This window comes from Lissotriton helveticus, chromosome 3_2, assembly GCF_964261635.1.
Source record: "Lissotriton helveticus chromosome 3_2, aLisHel1.1, whole genome shotgun sequence".
NCBI lineage: Eukaryota > Metazoa > Chordata > Amphibia > Caudata > Salamandridae > Lissotriton > Lissotriton helveticus.
Genome location: NC_136062.1, coordinates 325,260,794 through 325,277,916, shown reverse-complemented (window position 1 = coordinate 325,277,916; position 17,123 = coordinate 325,260,794). Strand labels below are relative to the sequence as shown.

Sequence of the window (17,123 nt, the reverse complement as noted above, 5' to 3'; positions counted from 1 at the left end):
AGAAGAACAACAAGGACTATGCAACAATGCAATAGAACTCAGACCTCTGAAAACCCAAATAAAAACATTTAGCAGAGACACACCAATCTATAATGAAGTACCAAGTGAAAATGCAAGAAACAGTAATCCTGAAGCAATTGGAACAATTGACAGAACAGCATCCGGCTACTTCATAAACTTCGATGATTCCTCTGAAGGCTTCAGTGAATCAAAGACACAGCCATCATCAAAAACCTTTAAAGATAAAGCTAAAGAACTTTTGAAACAACTGAAAGAAACATATCTGATTTCCCCATGGATTGAATTTTGGGTGGGTTTTGGTGCATTTATCCTCATACTTTGGCTCATCATGATACTAACTTTGGGACGCTTCATTGAGGGAAAATATGCAAAAATGGACACAGCAAGTCAGAAAATCAACTTGATCCTCAAACCACACACATCTTCACACATCGAGAAAAGAGAACTTTCTTCAGTCAACTTCACAGCCAATCCGATACCGGGTGGGGTAGCCTGGGACAACACTGACTATGAAATTTATGGTCCGGTCGAAATCCTGAAATATCCACACCAAATTAAGATCTCCTTGAGTGACTTTGTAAAACCAAGCTCATTTGCTGATGATTGGGACTTCGAAAGCATTAATAATATGATGTCTGACTTAGTAATGTCTGCTAAATTTACCAAACATGATTATTTGCAGGGTTCTACAAATTATGATAGTATGTACTGTTATAAACACTATGGTAACCATTTTTTACATAGATCTGCACAACCTAGAAATGTTTTAAATTATAATCAATGGGAACATTGTGCAACCCCTCCAAAAGAAAGCTCAAGGACCTTCTATGACAAATATTCATACTTTTCAGGTTTTAACACAAGTAATTCTGAAGCATTCTATTTTAAATTGTCAAACAAGACAGGGACAAAGACCATGATAACCAACACAAAATTGATATATTCAGACTAATTTTTTGAACAAATGAATACGTTTGGTTTTGATTATTGGGACAAAAATGTTGAATTGAAAAGTGTTTGTGGTACAAAAGAATGGCAAGTGCAGGGTATAGAATCTTTGTTTAGAGCCTGCATGATCCCAGAACAAATGATATTTTTAAATGACACTGTTCAACAAACTACCTGTCTTGGCCTAGCCAAAATCAAAGACTTAAATAAACCGTCTACTCCAAAGCCAACAATGCTCAGCAATAGCTCTACAGATGAAGAGATAGACGTAAATTATGAATTAAACCAAAACAGAACACATCCTGATTGGAAACAGTGGTTGATCTGGCCCACAGATACTAATAACTGTCAAGACAGATTCCTGAATAAAACACAGGGGTTCAAAATGACCAGGCCAGACCCTAGATATCCCCAAAGACATCACCCAGGGATAATAACCACCTACAGTGTGGGCAAATTATGCCTTCAATGGCTACAAACTTCCACACTGGCAGAAATTAAACAACACCTAACTTTACTTACTGATGGTGCTGACTTGCGTGATTTCATTATGGGACCGCGCAAACAGCGTCAAAAACGTTTCATAGCAGCCTCTGTATATGCAGCATACAATGAGGCCTGGAAGGTTACTCAAATTGAAACAGCAGAGAGAATACGGGAAATTGACCGTATTAATTTGGAGAAATCACTTTCTGTAGTGGACAATGGGTTAATGACTCTGTCCTCCAGAATTTTTTCTTTGGACAGCATTGTGTCTTCAGCAATCGACATATTGTCGCAAGACTTACTGTTATTACAACACGGTCAGTCACAATTGCGCTCTATTGTACAGCTTGGCTGGACGTTACAAAATCTACGTTCAGGCTATGTGCCTTGGCGTTTAATCAACACAACGTCACTATTCCAAATCTTTAACCTTACTGATAGACAAATCAGTATGGCACAAAAGGGTGCTGATTATACAATCTTGAGCATTGAAAAACTCGAAAGATTACCAGTGACAATGTCAGAACGACCTGTCAGTGAATGGATAATACATGGGATAATAAATATTCCAATCTCAACCTTCAGGTTTCAATACTGCCAAAAATATATACAGTCTGGCATGTACGAGAAATTGGGAAAGGGGTACCTTAAAACAACATGGAACCTGCCCTATTCACATGCATGTGTCAGTAATAAAGGACAGAAAGTGTTTCTTAGTGGCAACAATTGTGCGATGTCACTAAGTGGCACACTTCTGTGTAACGGAATTAGTTTGCATGGAGCCTGTGAAGGGAATTCATACAACCTTTCATGTCACCAGCAAGGCGCACCTGCAACAGAAATAGAACCATTCTTTCAAAGACTCTATAATAGGAGTTACATTCTAATTGTAGACCGCAGATGTTGTAGTCTTATGCCCGGGACTCCTTATCTAGTAACTACGACTGCGAAGGTCAAGTGCTGAGGACGGTCATTGTTCCCCAGCTCCTTTCCAGACAGGGAGGCAAGGGCATGGCCCAATTTGAAAATGACTTCTATTCGAATAGATACTTTAAGCAGAATGAAAACAGTGCTTCTTCAGACGCCTACAAGGCTCACGTCATCAAAAGAAACGTATGATCTACAAGTCGCAAGGACGACTGCAGAGATACATTCATTGTTATCAACTAATTCCCCCATACATTTCGCGGAAATTCTAAACGAAATCTTAAATATTTCTGATACCAATGGGGTCTCAAAGGTATTTAAGACAGTATTTTCGATGGCATTAACACCATTCAAAGCCATACTGGGTATTTTTCCAGATTTCGTCCATTCGATTTTTGGCGGACTTCCCCTGATCTTGGGACTAATTGCAGGAATCCTATTCTTAGTCCTTATTTTTCGTTATGGCAACCCATGTCACAGACAAAACTCTTGCGACAAGGGAAGAAACAATCCTAGCCATTGGATACCGGGACCGGATATCAAAAATCCTGGGACTCTCCCGGCTTAGAGACCTGAACATGACTTGGTTTCTATCATTTCGACCAATGTGGCAAAGATGTGTTTTACCTGTATTAAGGTGTCTGCTATGCGGAAAAGAATGCGTGTTAGACACCTGTCTGACGCTACAATCGGATGCGCCAATGGATGCAGAAACATTGTTGAGCCCGATCAAGGTTCATGCTTTGTGCTGCCCTCAAAGGCTACCAATCCTGATGACGGCATTCGTGGAAGCTTCACCACTACGATTGATGGGTAGTGAAGTTCAAGATGAAAGCAGCATCGATCAGGTACGACCTTCTGTCAGCAATGCGAATCAGAATGTCAATGGAGACAATCATGCGCACGAATGCATGATTACACCTATATCCGAGTTAGTGGAACTTTCCCAGGAAGCTGTTGACAGTTTTTTCGAAAGCCTAAATGATATGATGTTCTCGCCAGAACAGAAATAGAGACTTTTGAACAAGCTCGCACACGGCGTTCCCTGAATTCGGCCTTCAACTTTAAAAATAAAGTCACATGAACAATTTTCCCTCCAGTTCACGGACAGCAATTTTTCAGCAGCCCCAGAATATTTTTGCATATTTTTCGGGACACTATCTTCTGCTTAAAGTAAGAACTATTCTTAGAGAACTAAGGTTTCTAAATTTTAGATAGCTTATAGACATTAGCTGCCCGCTGGTATGTTCATTGTTATTATATTCTGTGATGAAATGGTCTCGAACTTTTCTTCTGTATTAAGAGCCATTTCATGTGTAATTCTCATATACAAAATAGCAATAATGTATACAAATGCGATTACTTTGGCATTATTCTACAGCTTGAGTGCATACAATACATATGACTGCAATTTTTCCGTATATTTGAAAATTTCAAAATACATTTATGTATTTTGGGGTGGTAAGGTATACACTATACTCTATAGTATGTTGTACTATGTTATACTATGCATAGATTAGTAAATATGACCATAGTTAGCGTGGAGTGGGTGTGATGTATTCCTATAGGTTCTGAATCGATCCCCCTATTCCTGACCCTATTCTGGTTAAACAAACCAACAAGTTAACTAGCAGTCAGCCCATGAGGCAGAAAACCCCCATGATGCAGATACCGTTATCTGACGCAGTCACACTACGGCACAGGAACGTGTTATCTGATTAGGTCATAACGCTTGCGATCTAATTAGACAAGCGATATTCCTCCAGCCTCTGATAAGGCATACGGAGTTCTCATAACAAATCAAACCTATGACAACCTGGGCAAAACCCTGCGGCCATTGTTTTGATTTCACCGAGAACTTCAGTAAAAGAATGTGCTAACGAGCAAGTCGTATGACATCCTTATTGATGTATCTATGTCCATCCTTACGTCAATCTCGGCACCTTAAAGATATAAATATTACCGATATTGCCCTATGCAAACACACGCGTGGTGACGAGACGGAGCAGCCATACTTGCCGAAGCGAAGAGCAGAGCAGACCCCGCTGGCGCAGCCCCGCCTTCCTGACGCGCTGAGAGAAGCTGCTTTCTCCTGCCGAGAAATCCAGCACCGGCGTTTCTGGGTAGCCCTCGCAGGCAGCCTGGAATATCGAGACCAGAGACGAGAGATACCATCCCTCATTCAACCTAGATTCCAGGTACAGAACTGAATAACCCCTCACAGAGAATTCTTTAGTTATTCACTTGGCAAAAACAAACTTAACTTAAACTGTAACTTTCTATTCCCGCCCACGTATTAGACTTAGGTCAGGTACACGGGGTAGGCGTATTTAGAAACACCAGTTGAGTACGTTTAGTCAAATGTATATGTGTATGTAATATATTTTATTCATTTTAAACATCTTATGGCTTAGAAACCATATCAATGTTTTTACAGTATTATTTTATACTATTGCTTTTAATGTATGCACTTTACTTAACTATAAGTATTGCAATCATATCGATCCATTTCTCTTGTATGAGAAAAGAGACTGATCAATAAATAACACCTTTTTATTGAACACGCCGTCTCTTCCTTTTCTCTACAATCTGATGAGACTAAGAATGCACGTACTGACTGAGTAAAATAAATTGCCTTTTGTTCACACGACTCTCGAGATATACTCTTGATTAGGGGAGAGCAAAGTTGTCATGTTCTATGGTTGTCAGAAACTAAATCCCTTCTTGTCTAATCAGGGAAGTTAAGTCCTCCTTGAACATTCGAGAAAGTTTCTAGTGAACTCTGAGCTAAGCTGGCAAACCCAAAACTTTAAGTCTAGTATCGACAGTAGTAGACCTAGTTAACGTCTGGTCTAGGCCTTTACTGCTGTAGGTATTATTCCAATGCGCAGAGCCTATTGGGATGATAGGAACTACACTACAAATAAATACTGGAACAGAAGTTCAATGTACCGTCTGTCGCAGGGTCTGTAGTATCCTGAATCAAAGGGGAAAGAGATTGCGCCCGGCCTGGCCTCCTCTGGCCACAGAGGGCCCGCCCTTTGCCCGGGCTTGGCCCGGCGCGTCCCGTGACGCGGAGGGAGTCAGGTCTTTTTAAGTGCCTCCGGGCGCAGGCTGAAGGTAGGCGGCGTCAGCCGCAAAGGCTCTTGGGGGCTGTAGTCCCCCCCTCTAGGCGGCCACGACGTGGGATGGAGTAGCGTCACTGGCGGCGTGGGGGGGGACCTGCACTGATGGCGGGAGCCCGCAGCAAGGAAGCGGAAGAGCCGCAGAGGACCTGGGCGTGTTGCAGGAGCCCGAGACAGCAAGGAACACCACGGTTAAGCAGCCGTGTAGTTCGAAGGATTCCCACTCTGCCGAGGGAGTCAGGTCTTTTTAAGCGCCTCCGGGCGCAGGCTGAAGGTAGGCGGCGTCAGCCGCAAAGGCTCTTGGGGGCTGTAGTCCCCTCCCTCCCGGCGGCCGCGACGTGGGATAGAGTAGCGTCACTGGCGGTGGGGGGAGACCTGGGCTGATGGCAGGAGCCCGCAGCAAGGAAGCGGATGAGCCGCAGAGGACCTGGGCGTGTTGCAGGAGCCCGAGACAGCAAGGAACACCACGGGTAAGCAGCCGTGTAGTTCGAAGGATTCCCACTCTGCCGAGGGAGTCATGTCTTTTTAAGCGTCTCCGGGCTCAGGCTGAAGGTAGGCGGCGTCAACCGCAAAGTCTCTTGGGGGCTGTAGTCCCCCCCTCTCGGTGGCCGCGACACGGGATGGAGTAGCGTCACTGGCGGCGGGGGGGGGACCTGGGCTGATGGCAGGAGCCCGCAGCAAGGAAGCGGATGAGCCGCAGAGGACCTGGGCGTGTTGCAGGACCCCGAGACAGCAAGGAACACCACTGGTAAGCAGCCATGTAGTGCGAAGGATTCCCACTCTGCCGAGGGAGTCAGGTCTTTTTAAGCGCCTCCGGGCGCAGGCTGAAGGTAGGCGGCGTCAGCGGCAAAGGCTCTTGGGGGCTGTAGTCCCTCCATCCCGGCGGCCGCGACGCGGGATGGAGTAGCGTCACTGGCGGCGGGGGGGGACCTGGGCTGATGGCAGGAGCCCGCAGCAAGGAAGCGGATGAGCCGCAGAGGACCTGGGCGTGTGGCAGGAGCCCAAGACAGCAAGGAACACCACGGGTAAGCAGCCGTGTAGTGCGAAGGATTCCCTAGTGGTCTGTATGCCCTCAGTAGGGTCATGAAAAAGCAATGTACCCAGCTCGAAATACAATATGGATTCAGGTAGCACTCACTGGCCCCCTCATTGAGATCTTTAATCTAAAACAGCTTTTGGAAAGGGAAGTTGATGACTACGGTCTCAGGAAAGCTGATGTTTTCAGCATATTTTGTCAATTCATGAAGCAGATTATAAATAAAGATCTCCAGACGCATACCAAGTATTCTTATAAACCGCTTTGCTTGACTGTCCTCTTTTTGAATAAAGAAATACATAGGTTTCAAAGGAAAACAATAGACTTTTATCACAATGGAAGAGGAAAAGAAGACGTTTAAAGTCTGTTATGAAAAGGCAGAATTTAGATCGTTGGTAGATTGACTAGATTGAGAGAAGCTGCCTATAGAAAAATGAGAGAATATTTTGGGAAATTATTACAGACTGTTGCGGGTCAGGATTAGGGTCCTGCCCCTCCCGTTGGAGCAGCTTATCACCTTGCGGATGTAATGTAATCATCCAACTAGAACAAACAGGCTTTAGGAAACAAATGGCATTCTATAACGTATTGCAGCCTTGTAGCTCATGAATGAACAATATGTGTCCTTCAGGGGTTCGCCAGTATATGCCGCTTTTATTAATTTTTCCACAGCCTTTGATCAAATTGATCGTACAACCCAATGGAAAAAACTACCTAATCTTGGCATGCCTGGAAACTTATTGCATTCAATTATTGCCCTGCACTTCTCAACCTAGTTAAAAGTTTTATTAGGGGAGATCAGGGGTTATCTGCAAGCTTCCCAACAAAAATATTTCGAAGCAGATGTGTTTACTTACGACGTTGTTATTTTCTTTGTATATATTGAAATTGCCTAGTTTTGTCTCACAAGGAGTGGACTTTCCTTTAAGTATTGGGGTTACCCGATATCCTGCTTACTATATGCAGACAATATCATAAACTTTTATTGTACCCCATAGTTTTAAACAGCCACTTTGTGGCATTACAGCAGTATGCGGGTTTGAATTGCTAAAAAACAAATTCTTCGAAAAGTACATTCTTACACTTTCAGGGAAAAAGAGCATGTAATTGTTCCAACTATTTGTGGTACCTTGGTTTGCAAAAACTGGAAATGGTTAGAAGCTATACATTTATAGGAAAAATCATGTGTAGGAGCAAAATGAATCAGATCATATTCCAAATAGTGTTAGTAATGCCCAATTTCATTCCATGGGTTTGGGCGCATTTTATAATGCTGTGGGTAGGAGAAATGTTCCCATCTAATCTCAGTTTAAAAGGCCAAAATCCCACTCACCTTATATGCGGTGGTGTTAATCGATGTGGCAAAAAAATTTTTTTGCATAAGACCAAAGGGCAAATATTAAGGAGATTATTAACATGTAGCACACTAGCGCCTAAGATTAAAATTTGGGATTCAAATCTAATTTGCACAAGGTTTGGCGGGTGTGGTGCGGTGGGCTAATTGCCTTTTGAGAAGTGACTGTTATTCCCTCAGGCATTTTATATGTAAAGAGATTTTTTTAATTGAAAAAGAAACATCTATAGGCCATATTATCAAGAACGGCGATAACATAATCGCCGCTTTAGCGGCAGGAAACTGCCGCTAAAGCGGCGATATGACATGAAATGAAAATTGGGTTTATATAGCGCACATCTACCCTGAGGCCTCGTAGCGCTTTGGACCGGGTGTGCGGGGAGCAGAGCCAGACCGTGAATGATTAGTGGAAAAGAAAAGTTTCAAGAGTTTGCGGAAGATCTGAAGGTTAGGTTCGCTGCGAAGAGCGAGAGGCAGTGAGTTCCAGAAAATTGAGGCATTCCGAGAGAATGACCGTCCCCCCATCTGGCCTGTCGAATTTTCCTTACAATTGCAAAGAAGGCTGTACTAGAACGTAAATTTCTAGGAGGTTGGTAGGGGATGACCAGAGAGTAAATCTTAGCGGGTCCTGATTTCCACATTGGCTCTGTGGGCTAAGCACATGACTTTGAATCGAATTCTTGATTGAATTGGCAGCCCATGGAGCTTCTGCAAAGCAGGTGACGCTGATTGCCTTCGGGGAAGCTCCAGGAGTAGGCGGGCCACACTATTCTGGATTACCTGAAGGTTTTTAATGGTGGCCAGTGGAGTGCCCAAATACAGAGCATTTCCGTAATCTAAACTGGAGAGAATAAGGGCCTGAACCATGATTCTTCGGGCTTGAAAGGGAAGCAAAAGTAAGATTTTCCTCAACAGTCTCATCAAGCCGAAACAGGTGGCGGAGAGTTTGGTGGCTTGGTGGTTAAAGCACAGCTCACTATCCAACCTCACGCCCAAGCTCTTTATCTGGTCTTTAGGGATCGGCATAGTGCCAAGGCAGGTAGGCCACACCAGAGCCATGCTAGGTGATGAGGACTTACCCAGGAACATCAGTTCTGTCTTGTCCCCGTTTAGCTTGAGGTGGGATAGTGCCATCCATTTGGCTACCGCTTCTAGGCAGATGCCCAAGGTGCTAGAAGACCCCTCAGGGTGGTTTAGAGCCATCACCAGTTGGGTGTCATCTGGGCTTGATAATATGCCCTTGTGAATTCCCATAGAAGCCCAGGTTCACACCAGAAAATGGGCTGCAATAATTTTAACGCAATAATTTTAACGCTGTTCTTGATAATATGCTCCTATGTTCTTTAGGAATTTCAGATATGTGCTAGACCAATTTGACTTGGACCAAAGTTTGATTTCGTCCTCATCTTCAATCCAATCTAAGCCTCTGTCTGGACACTTACTCCTGTAGTAAAAAAGGGAGGTATGAAGTAGTAATTAACTATTATTTTGAGAAAAACACAACCATACTTGACTTGGAATATGGTCCAAATTGTAAGATGTTTATGGACACTAATGCGATTAAATATCCTACTTTTAAATGTATTAGGCATAGATGCATCAAGGTCAAATCCGCTCGCAAAGGGGCAGATTCTCAGAATCTGCCCCTTTGCAACTGGTATTTTTGCATTTGGGATGCATCATCCCAAATGCAAAAATCGCAAATTAAGAAATCGCAAAATTGCGATTACTTGCATTTAAGGAATCTCAAATTGAGATTCATTAAATGCAATGCATTAAAGTTTAAAAAATAACGATTTCGCTACTAGGGCTCGCAAATTACCATGAAGTTGAACTTCATGGTAATTTGCAAAAACTTTGAAAAACGAAGTTTCCTTTTTGCGCACACACATGCCCTAAGGGCATGTGTGTGTGTGCAACATATGTGCACAGATCAATTTCTGGGGGTGCAAAAGGGTGTCCTTTGGACACCCCTGCACCCTTGAAATCGCATTCTCAATTTGCGAAGCGCTATAGGCCCATAGGAATGAATGGGGAGGTATTCCTTAATTGCGACTCGCAATTTGCGAGTCGCAATTATGGAATTTTAAGAAATCTCTATTTTTTTAGTGATTTCTTCATGCATTGCATTTTGCTATTCCTTAATAGCGAATCGTTATTTTTCGCTATTAAGGAATAGCAAAATGGGTTCTTGATGCATCTGGGGGTTAATGTTTATACGGTAGGGAACATCTAATGTATGAAATCTTTGTCAAAATGGAGTTCAGGACCTGGAACATGCACTGATTGTCTTCCCTGCTTTGTTGTTATACCGTTGCAAGTTGTTGAGACCCCTTTTTTTGAAATTCTCTATACGAGCGATGACTGAAGCTTTTTATTTAATGTATAGGCCTCCAAATAAAATGTTTTATAACCAAGATTTCGACTTTTTAAAATCTTTATTAAAGGTGTATTGAACATTTAGTAAAATTCCTGTTTTCTTTAGATTTTATCTGATTGCTTTGTAGGGGTCAATCATCCGAACTGGTTTTATGGTATTTATATCATGTGGTCTATTTTTTATCACTTATATATTCTCTTGTTATATGTGGACTTCTGTGGAATTCCAAATCATGAAATATAAAAAGGGAAACTAAATTGGGCCTATAGAGACAAGAATTGCCATACTATCTGCTACCTTACTCTGATTTTCCCTGCTACTAAATACCTAGAGGTCCTGCGAATAAAAAACTGAAATGTCCTAAAGGTGTTTCGTCGTAAACTTTCAGTTCATGAGAGATGTCCCTTTTTACTTTTTTTCAGAAACAAACTTCCAATTTATTGGCATGTTTATAAGAAAGAAAAAATACAGACTAGGCCATTACATGGTGCACTGTTCAGGATTGCAGTTTTGCAGAAATTGCTCCTGCTAAGTTGATGAAATCACTTTCAGGGATGATGCAATTCCAAAAGAGCATAGACCTCTAACCACGGATAGCTCCTATGTTAGGAGAAGCAGGGCCCCCACTGACCAAGGATTATGGCCCATCTGTGAAAGCTTAAAGCAAACTCTTACGGCCCAATTCACAAATGTAAAGTTAGACAAAGGTCTTACTTCACGACTTTTTAGTGTTCATAAAGTGCCTTTACGAGTAGTAAATGCCCTTTGTGAATACCAAAAGCCGTAAAGTTAGACTTTTCTCTAACTTTCCCTTTGTGAATTGGGCCTCTACTCGTAATTGCTCTCTGTGAATACTGAAAGTCGTAAAGTTTGTCTTTCGGTATTCACAAAAGGCATTTACGAGTAGTAAATGCCCTCTGTCAATACCGAAAGTCGTAAAGTTAGGCTTTCATATAACTTTCCCTTTGTGAATCGTTATGTTTCCATTCTGTATATCCCATGATTGTGTGGATTCATTTTCATATTTCGCCACCCAGTCTTCCGTTCAAACACGCTCCTTTATCTTTCTTTTGACCCTCATGAATGCCTGTAGTTCAAAATGTGCAGGCAGGTAAAAATCTCTTCTGTTGTTTAACTCCTTAGATGGCAACAATTCTCGGACTATTTTTTTCCTTTCTCGAAAGAGTAAGCACATTTCAGAATATGAGACTACCTGCCATGGATTTTATTATCAGTTGTGTTTCTTTTTTTTCTCCATTAGGTATCTGGTATGGAATCCTGGAGGGCATTGGCGTGCTGGCGGTCATCACCAATGCATTTGTTATTGCCATTACATCAGATTATATCCCCCGTTTTGTCTATGCTTTCAAATACGGACCATGCACAGACCAAGGATACCGACAAGAGAAGTAATATTCATATTCTACTTGTGCATGCTTAATACTACTTTCAAACATATTTTAGTATTACAAAGACATTGCTCTTTTGCAAATGTACATTATTTACACCACTTTTACTGTCTAATAATAATTTAAAATATAACAATGGAGCATTTTACTTCAAATTTTCTATTCTTTTACAGTATATGGATTCCCTATCTGAGCTGGAATGTTATTAAATGTTTTCGCATTGTCTTAGCTGCTCACCATGTCCTGAAATCATTCTCCACAGAGAGAATATTAAGGAAACAATTGAAGTACATATTCGATGATAAAGGGCCAACAGAATCACATGTAAAAGCGTTACTCGGCAATATTGCATATAAAGTGCTGGGCCAAATATGGGTAGTAAAAGTCCACAAAATAGGAATGTTATTCATAATCTGCAAGAATAGAAAATAGACCAGTTTTAAACGGATACATGTTTAGCCAATTTCCCTGTCGCCAGCTCTTTCCTTGGATTTTCATATGTGTGTTTGTGGGGCCCATAGTATATGGCAACCCCTCAAACTGCTTTTTTGGTTCTTCTCTGGGACTTGGTGTGCACTCAGGTGTTCCCCTCAAGTGTGTCCCAGTTGGTGGCCTCCTTTTGCTCATTCAGAGAAATGGCTGGTGGTCAACCTGTAAGTACAGAGCCGAAACAACTGAAACCCTCTGGTAAGTAAAGGTATGTAACAACTTACCAACTTGAGATGAAAAGACAACAGGCTGTGACCCATCCACACCTTGCCATGAGTAAGCACTTGGCACGTAACAATCAATTGTGTCAGAGGCTGGCACGCATACATTTATATATGAATGGGTTCTGGAACACTTTTACCATAAAGATGGACACATACAACAAGCCCATAATATGCATCCGATTTAAAGTTGGCGGACAAGTTATTTCATCACAAACGTGATGAATATTTGTCCGCCTTATTAAGTGCATTATATTCTATGGTACTTGCAATTAGGCAGACACGAATCTAAATCAAACTCTAAATAAGGCCCTATCAGCCTGATTCATGAAGCTAAATTGCACTCGCAAAGGGCAAGATTCTCAGAATCTTGCCTTTTGCGAGTGCAATTTTGGCATTTGGGATTCACAATCCCAAATGCAAAAATCGCTAATGAAGAATTAGCTAATATGCGAGGATTAGCATTTAAGGAATCTCTATTAGAGATTCCTTAAATGCTATTCATGACACTTTCAAAAATTGCGATTTTGCAAATTTGGGCCGCTATTTACCGAGAGGTCAGACCTCTCGGTAAATAGCAAAAACTTAGAAAAATGCTTTTAAAAGCATTTTTCTAAGTTGCATGTTGCACACACACATGTCCTTTGGACATGTGTGTGCGCAAAACCTGTTCAAATGTGCATTTTAGGGGTGCTACAGGGTGTCCTTTGGACACCCCTGGCACCCTTAAAATCTCTATCTTATTTGCGAGTAGTAAATTGCTACTCGCAAATAAGGGATACTCCCCATTCATTCCTATGGGCCTTTTGGCGAACATGTAGGAATCGCTATTTATTTAGCAATTCCTACATGAATACCGTTTTGCGTGTCCTCAACAGCGAGTCGCTATGATTCACTATTAGGGCCACGCAAAACGGCCCGTACATGAATCAGGCTGTAAATTCTTTAAAGATGTTAATAAATAGTTAAGCACAGTGTAATTGCAGATTGTAAGAATGAGATACAGTGCAGAACTCACTGACCTTGTCAGTGAACTGCTTCCTGTCTTCGCATCTCCACCTGGTAGCTACTGACCTTTGCTAGTTGGTGGTTCGAGGCCCTCCTCCACCCGCAGGCTCCCGCCTCTGCCTCAATTCCTGATGGGCAAATGGGGAGCAAATGGGGAGCACCTTTGCTCTGCTGCTCCTCTGCCTTCTGTCCTTGTGCTTTTGGATGCATTCACAGATTTACCAATAATACAATACCACCAATACTACAAAGAAACCAGCCCACAAGACAAATCAACGCCAATGCATACATCAAAGAAGTCTTTGCTATTGTCAAGGAGTTTGCCAAATCCAATAGCGAGACCATAGAAGTATCACCCTGCCAAGACCTCTGCAACAAAATCGGCACCTCCTTCCACCACAAGATGAAACAGATCTATGACAGCTTTGACACCCAAGACCCTCTCATCACTCCTACCACCACCGCACCCAACGACGACGCCCACCGACTCCTGCTCAACTGGACCACGATCACCACAGACTACACTCTTAAGACCATGATGAGCATCCAATCCATAGCCCCCTCGGATCCCTGTCCACAACACATCTTCCACGGAGCCGCCATTTCCTTTGCCCCAAGCATCGCCGTACCATCAACTGCTCCATCAAGACCGCCACCTTCACCGACAACTGGAAACACGCAGAGATCAACCCTCTGCTGAAGAAGCCCGTCTGCCGACTCGACGGACCTCAAGAACAGATCCGTCTCCCTGCTCCTTTTCCCAGCCATTGTCATTGAGTAGGGCATTGATGCCCAACTCTCCGAGTTCATCAAAGCCAATGATGTCCTGGACATAACCCAATCCAGCTTCCGAAGCAACCGCAGCACTGAACTGCTCTCCTCGGCGCCACCAATGACATCCGCTTCCTTCTCCACCGAGGCAAAAAAACAGCCCCCATTCTCCTAGACCTCTCAGCTGCCTTCGATGCTGTCTCCCATAGCACCCTAAGCATGAGACTGCATGACGCCGTCATTCAGAACAAAGTCCTGGACTGATTACCCTCCTTCCTCACTGGTAGAACCCAGCGAGTTAGACTGCCACTGTACCTCTCAGAACCCATGGAGATCGGGAGCGGCTGCGCCGTCCCACAGGGCTCCTCCCTGGGCCCTACCTTCTTCAATGTCTACATGGCCTTCTCGCAACCATCGTCAGGAACCACAGACTCAACATTGTCTCCTACACTGACGACACCCAGCTGATCCTCTGCCTCACCAACCAGCCCATAATCGCCAGAAACAACTTCAACGAAGAGATGAAGTCCGTTGCCACCTGGATGAGAGACAGCTACCTCAAGCTCAACTCGGACAAGATGGAAGTTCTCATCTTAGGGCCCTCCACCTCCTCTTGGTATGACTCCTGATAGCTCGCCACGCTAGGAACCCACACTCGTGGACCATGCAAGAAATCTCAGCATCATACGGTACTCCTCGCTAACTATAAACCGCCAGAGACACTCTGTATCCACATCCTGTTTCCACACTTTCCTCCTGCTTCAAAAGACCCCCAGAGGGATCATCAATAAGTCCAGAAAGACGGTCACTTACGCCCTAATCAGCAGCAGACTCGACCATGGCAATGCACTCCACACAGGCGTCACCCTGAAATATCTCAGGAAACTACAGAATGTTCAAAATCCTCAGACAGACTGGTTCTCAACATCCCTCGTCGCAGCAACATCACCAAACACTCCAAGAACTTCACTGGCTCCCAGTCAACAAAAGGGTCACCTTCAAGCTCCTCACACACGCCTACAATGCCATCCCCAACGCAGACCAGCATACCTAGACCACTGCCTCTCATTCCTCACAAATCCACGTTACAAATTGACCTATTACTAAAAAGGTCAATTTGTTAAATTATGGAATGGTCTTAAATGTGCTAATTACTAATTATAGCCACTATTTATTTCATCCGGCCCTTATTGCTACAATACCGTGCCTTGATACAATAAAGATGCCTACAAGGTAATTTTTTCAGAGATTGAATCGCAGGTGATTGATCGCATAAACTCTTGAGCTTCTGATCAACTAAATTGAATTGATACCTGCTATTGTTATAATTTGTCACATAGATTTGGACACAGTAATCAAAATACTCCAGAAGAGAAAAAGCTACACGGGTATTGAGTTTGATTCACAATATCTCTTTATATATGTTTGTTCTAAAAGGGTACTGTTACAATAAATAAGAAAAACCAAATTTATCAAAAACAAATGGACAATAAATAAATAAATTGTTCTTCACATCCACTTGCGCTGTAGTCCACTCTTAATAAATAGATAACAATGAATCTTGCACAACCTTAAACAATGATTCAGTTGTCTGAATTATTCAAACTTGGAAGATATGGACAAAAGAGTCGACGTTTCGGCCTTGTGGTCATTTCCCATAAATGAGGCCCCTTGCGTCCCTGCCACGAACCGCAGTGCAGCAAGAGGGCTTGCTGCTGGCAACTGAGTGATTTTGTTTTGGTAAATACGCACCTAAGAGCTTCACTTCTAGGGGTGGGGACTGGTCACTGCAGTGGGCAGTAGATATATGTTTCAGAGGTGCACGTGCACCTTTTACTGACCATGTTCGAAGGACAATTGTGCTTTGGACTGTTTGTTGCCAGCATTGCTGCCTACTGAAAACTATGTGCAGCTAAAACGGTTTATTTTTTTCATCTTCTCCCTCTTTGCTGTGCAGTTTTTCAAGCAAGGTCATTTCGACTCGCCAGTCATTAATCTTCTGGTAGTAGCCATTGTAGCATGACCCCGCTGTGCAGAAATACAGGAAATGCTCTCTGCTGCTTTTCCCCCCTGAGTTTGGAGTGACTCTGATGTGATATGTTCCGTTGTGCACTGTATGGCTGTTTGTAAATAACTTTGCTCCCAGAAGCACTCCGTGTCTGAGTTTGATAGATGCACACATCGCCGTTGCAGTATAATTTCACAGTTGGTGACTTTCTTTTTCAGGTGCTTACGGGGCTATGTAAACAGCAGTTTATCTGTGTTTGACTTGAGTGAGCTAGGAATGGGATACGCCGGGTACTGCAGGTAGGTGTTCATTGTGCGCTTGTTTGTTTGTTCAGTTGCTTGGTGACCAAGGGACCAATGGGCACATACTCGTTGTCTCAATACAGCTGATACATTACACAACTATAATAATTAAAGACTTTTTATAGAGAAATATCTGCCAAGCCCCTTGACCTTACAGTGTTATCTTTGCATAGCAACCAATATTTAGCGAAATACAGATATGCACATATACATTCAGTGTTATGAGTTTGCCGCGCCTGTGCCTCACCTATGCAGCGGCGTCCACATTGCAGTTTCTGCCCGCATTGAGCTGCATTGTGCTGAGAACCTTTATCAAATCATATACAGGTAGATTCATCAAGCATTTTTGCGAGCGCAAAGGGTGCGAATTGCAAAATTCGGCCGTTTGCGCCCGTAAAAATGGCATTTGGAATTCATCAATGGTTCATGAACTCGCAATTTGAAAAATCGCAAATAATTGCGATTTCTCAAATTGCGATCGCATTTAAGGAATCTCAATTAGAGATTCCTTAAATGCTATTCATGAACCTTGTACAAATTGCGAATTCGCATTTTTAGGCCGCTATTTACCTCGAAGTCAAACCTCGTGGTAAATAGCGGAAAAATGCACTTAAGGGCATTTTTCAAAGTTGTATGTT

The 17,123-nt window shown here is 42.9% G+C and overlaps 1 protein-coding gene across 1 annotated transcript in view; it reads left to right on the top strand.

Annotated features, from left to right (window-relative positions):
• The window catches only part of ANO3 (anoctamin 3), a 1,634,736-nt gene that overhangs the window by 1,602,311 nt on the left and 15,302 nt on the right, over window positions 1-17,123 (top strand). Inside the window, exons 23-24 of the mRNA XM_078684212.1 lie at window positions 11,539-11,686; window positions 16,402-16,482. Of these exons, the coding sequence (XP_078540338.1) occupies window positions 11,539-11,686; window positions 16,402-16,482 (229 nt within the window). The remainder of the gene's footprint in view (window positions 1-11,538; window positions 11,687-16,401; window positions 16,483-17,123) is intronic.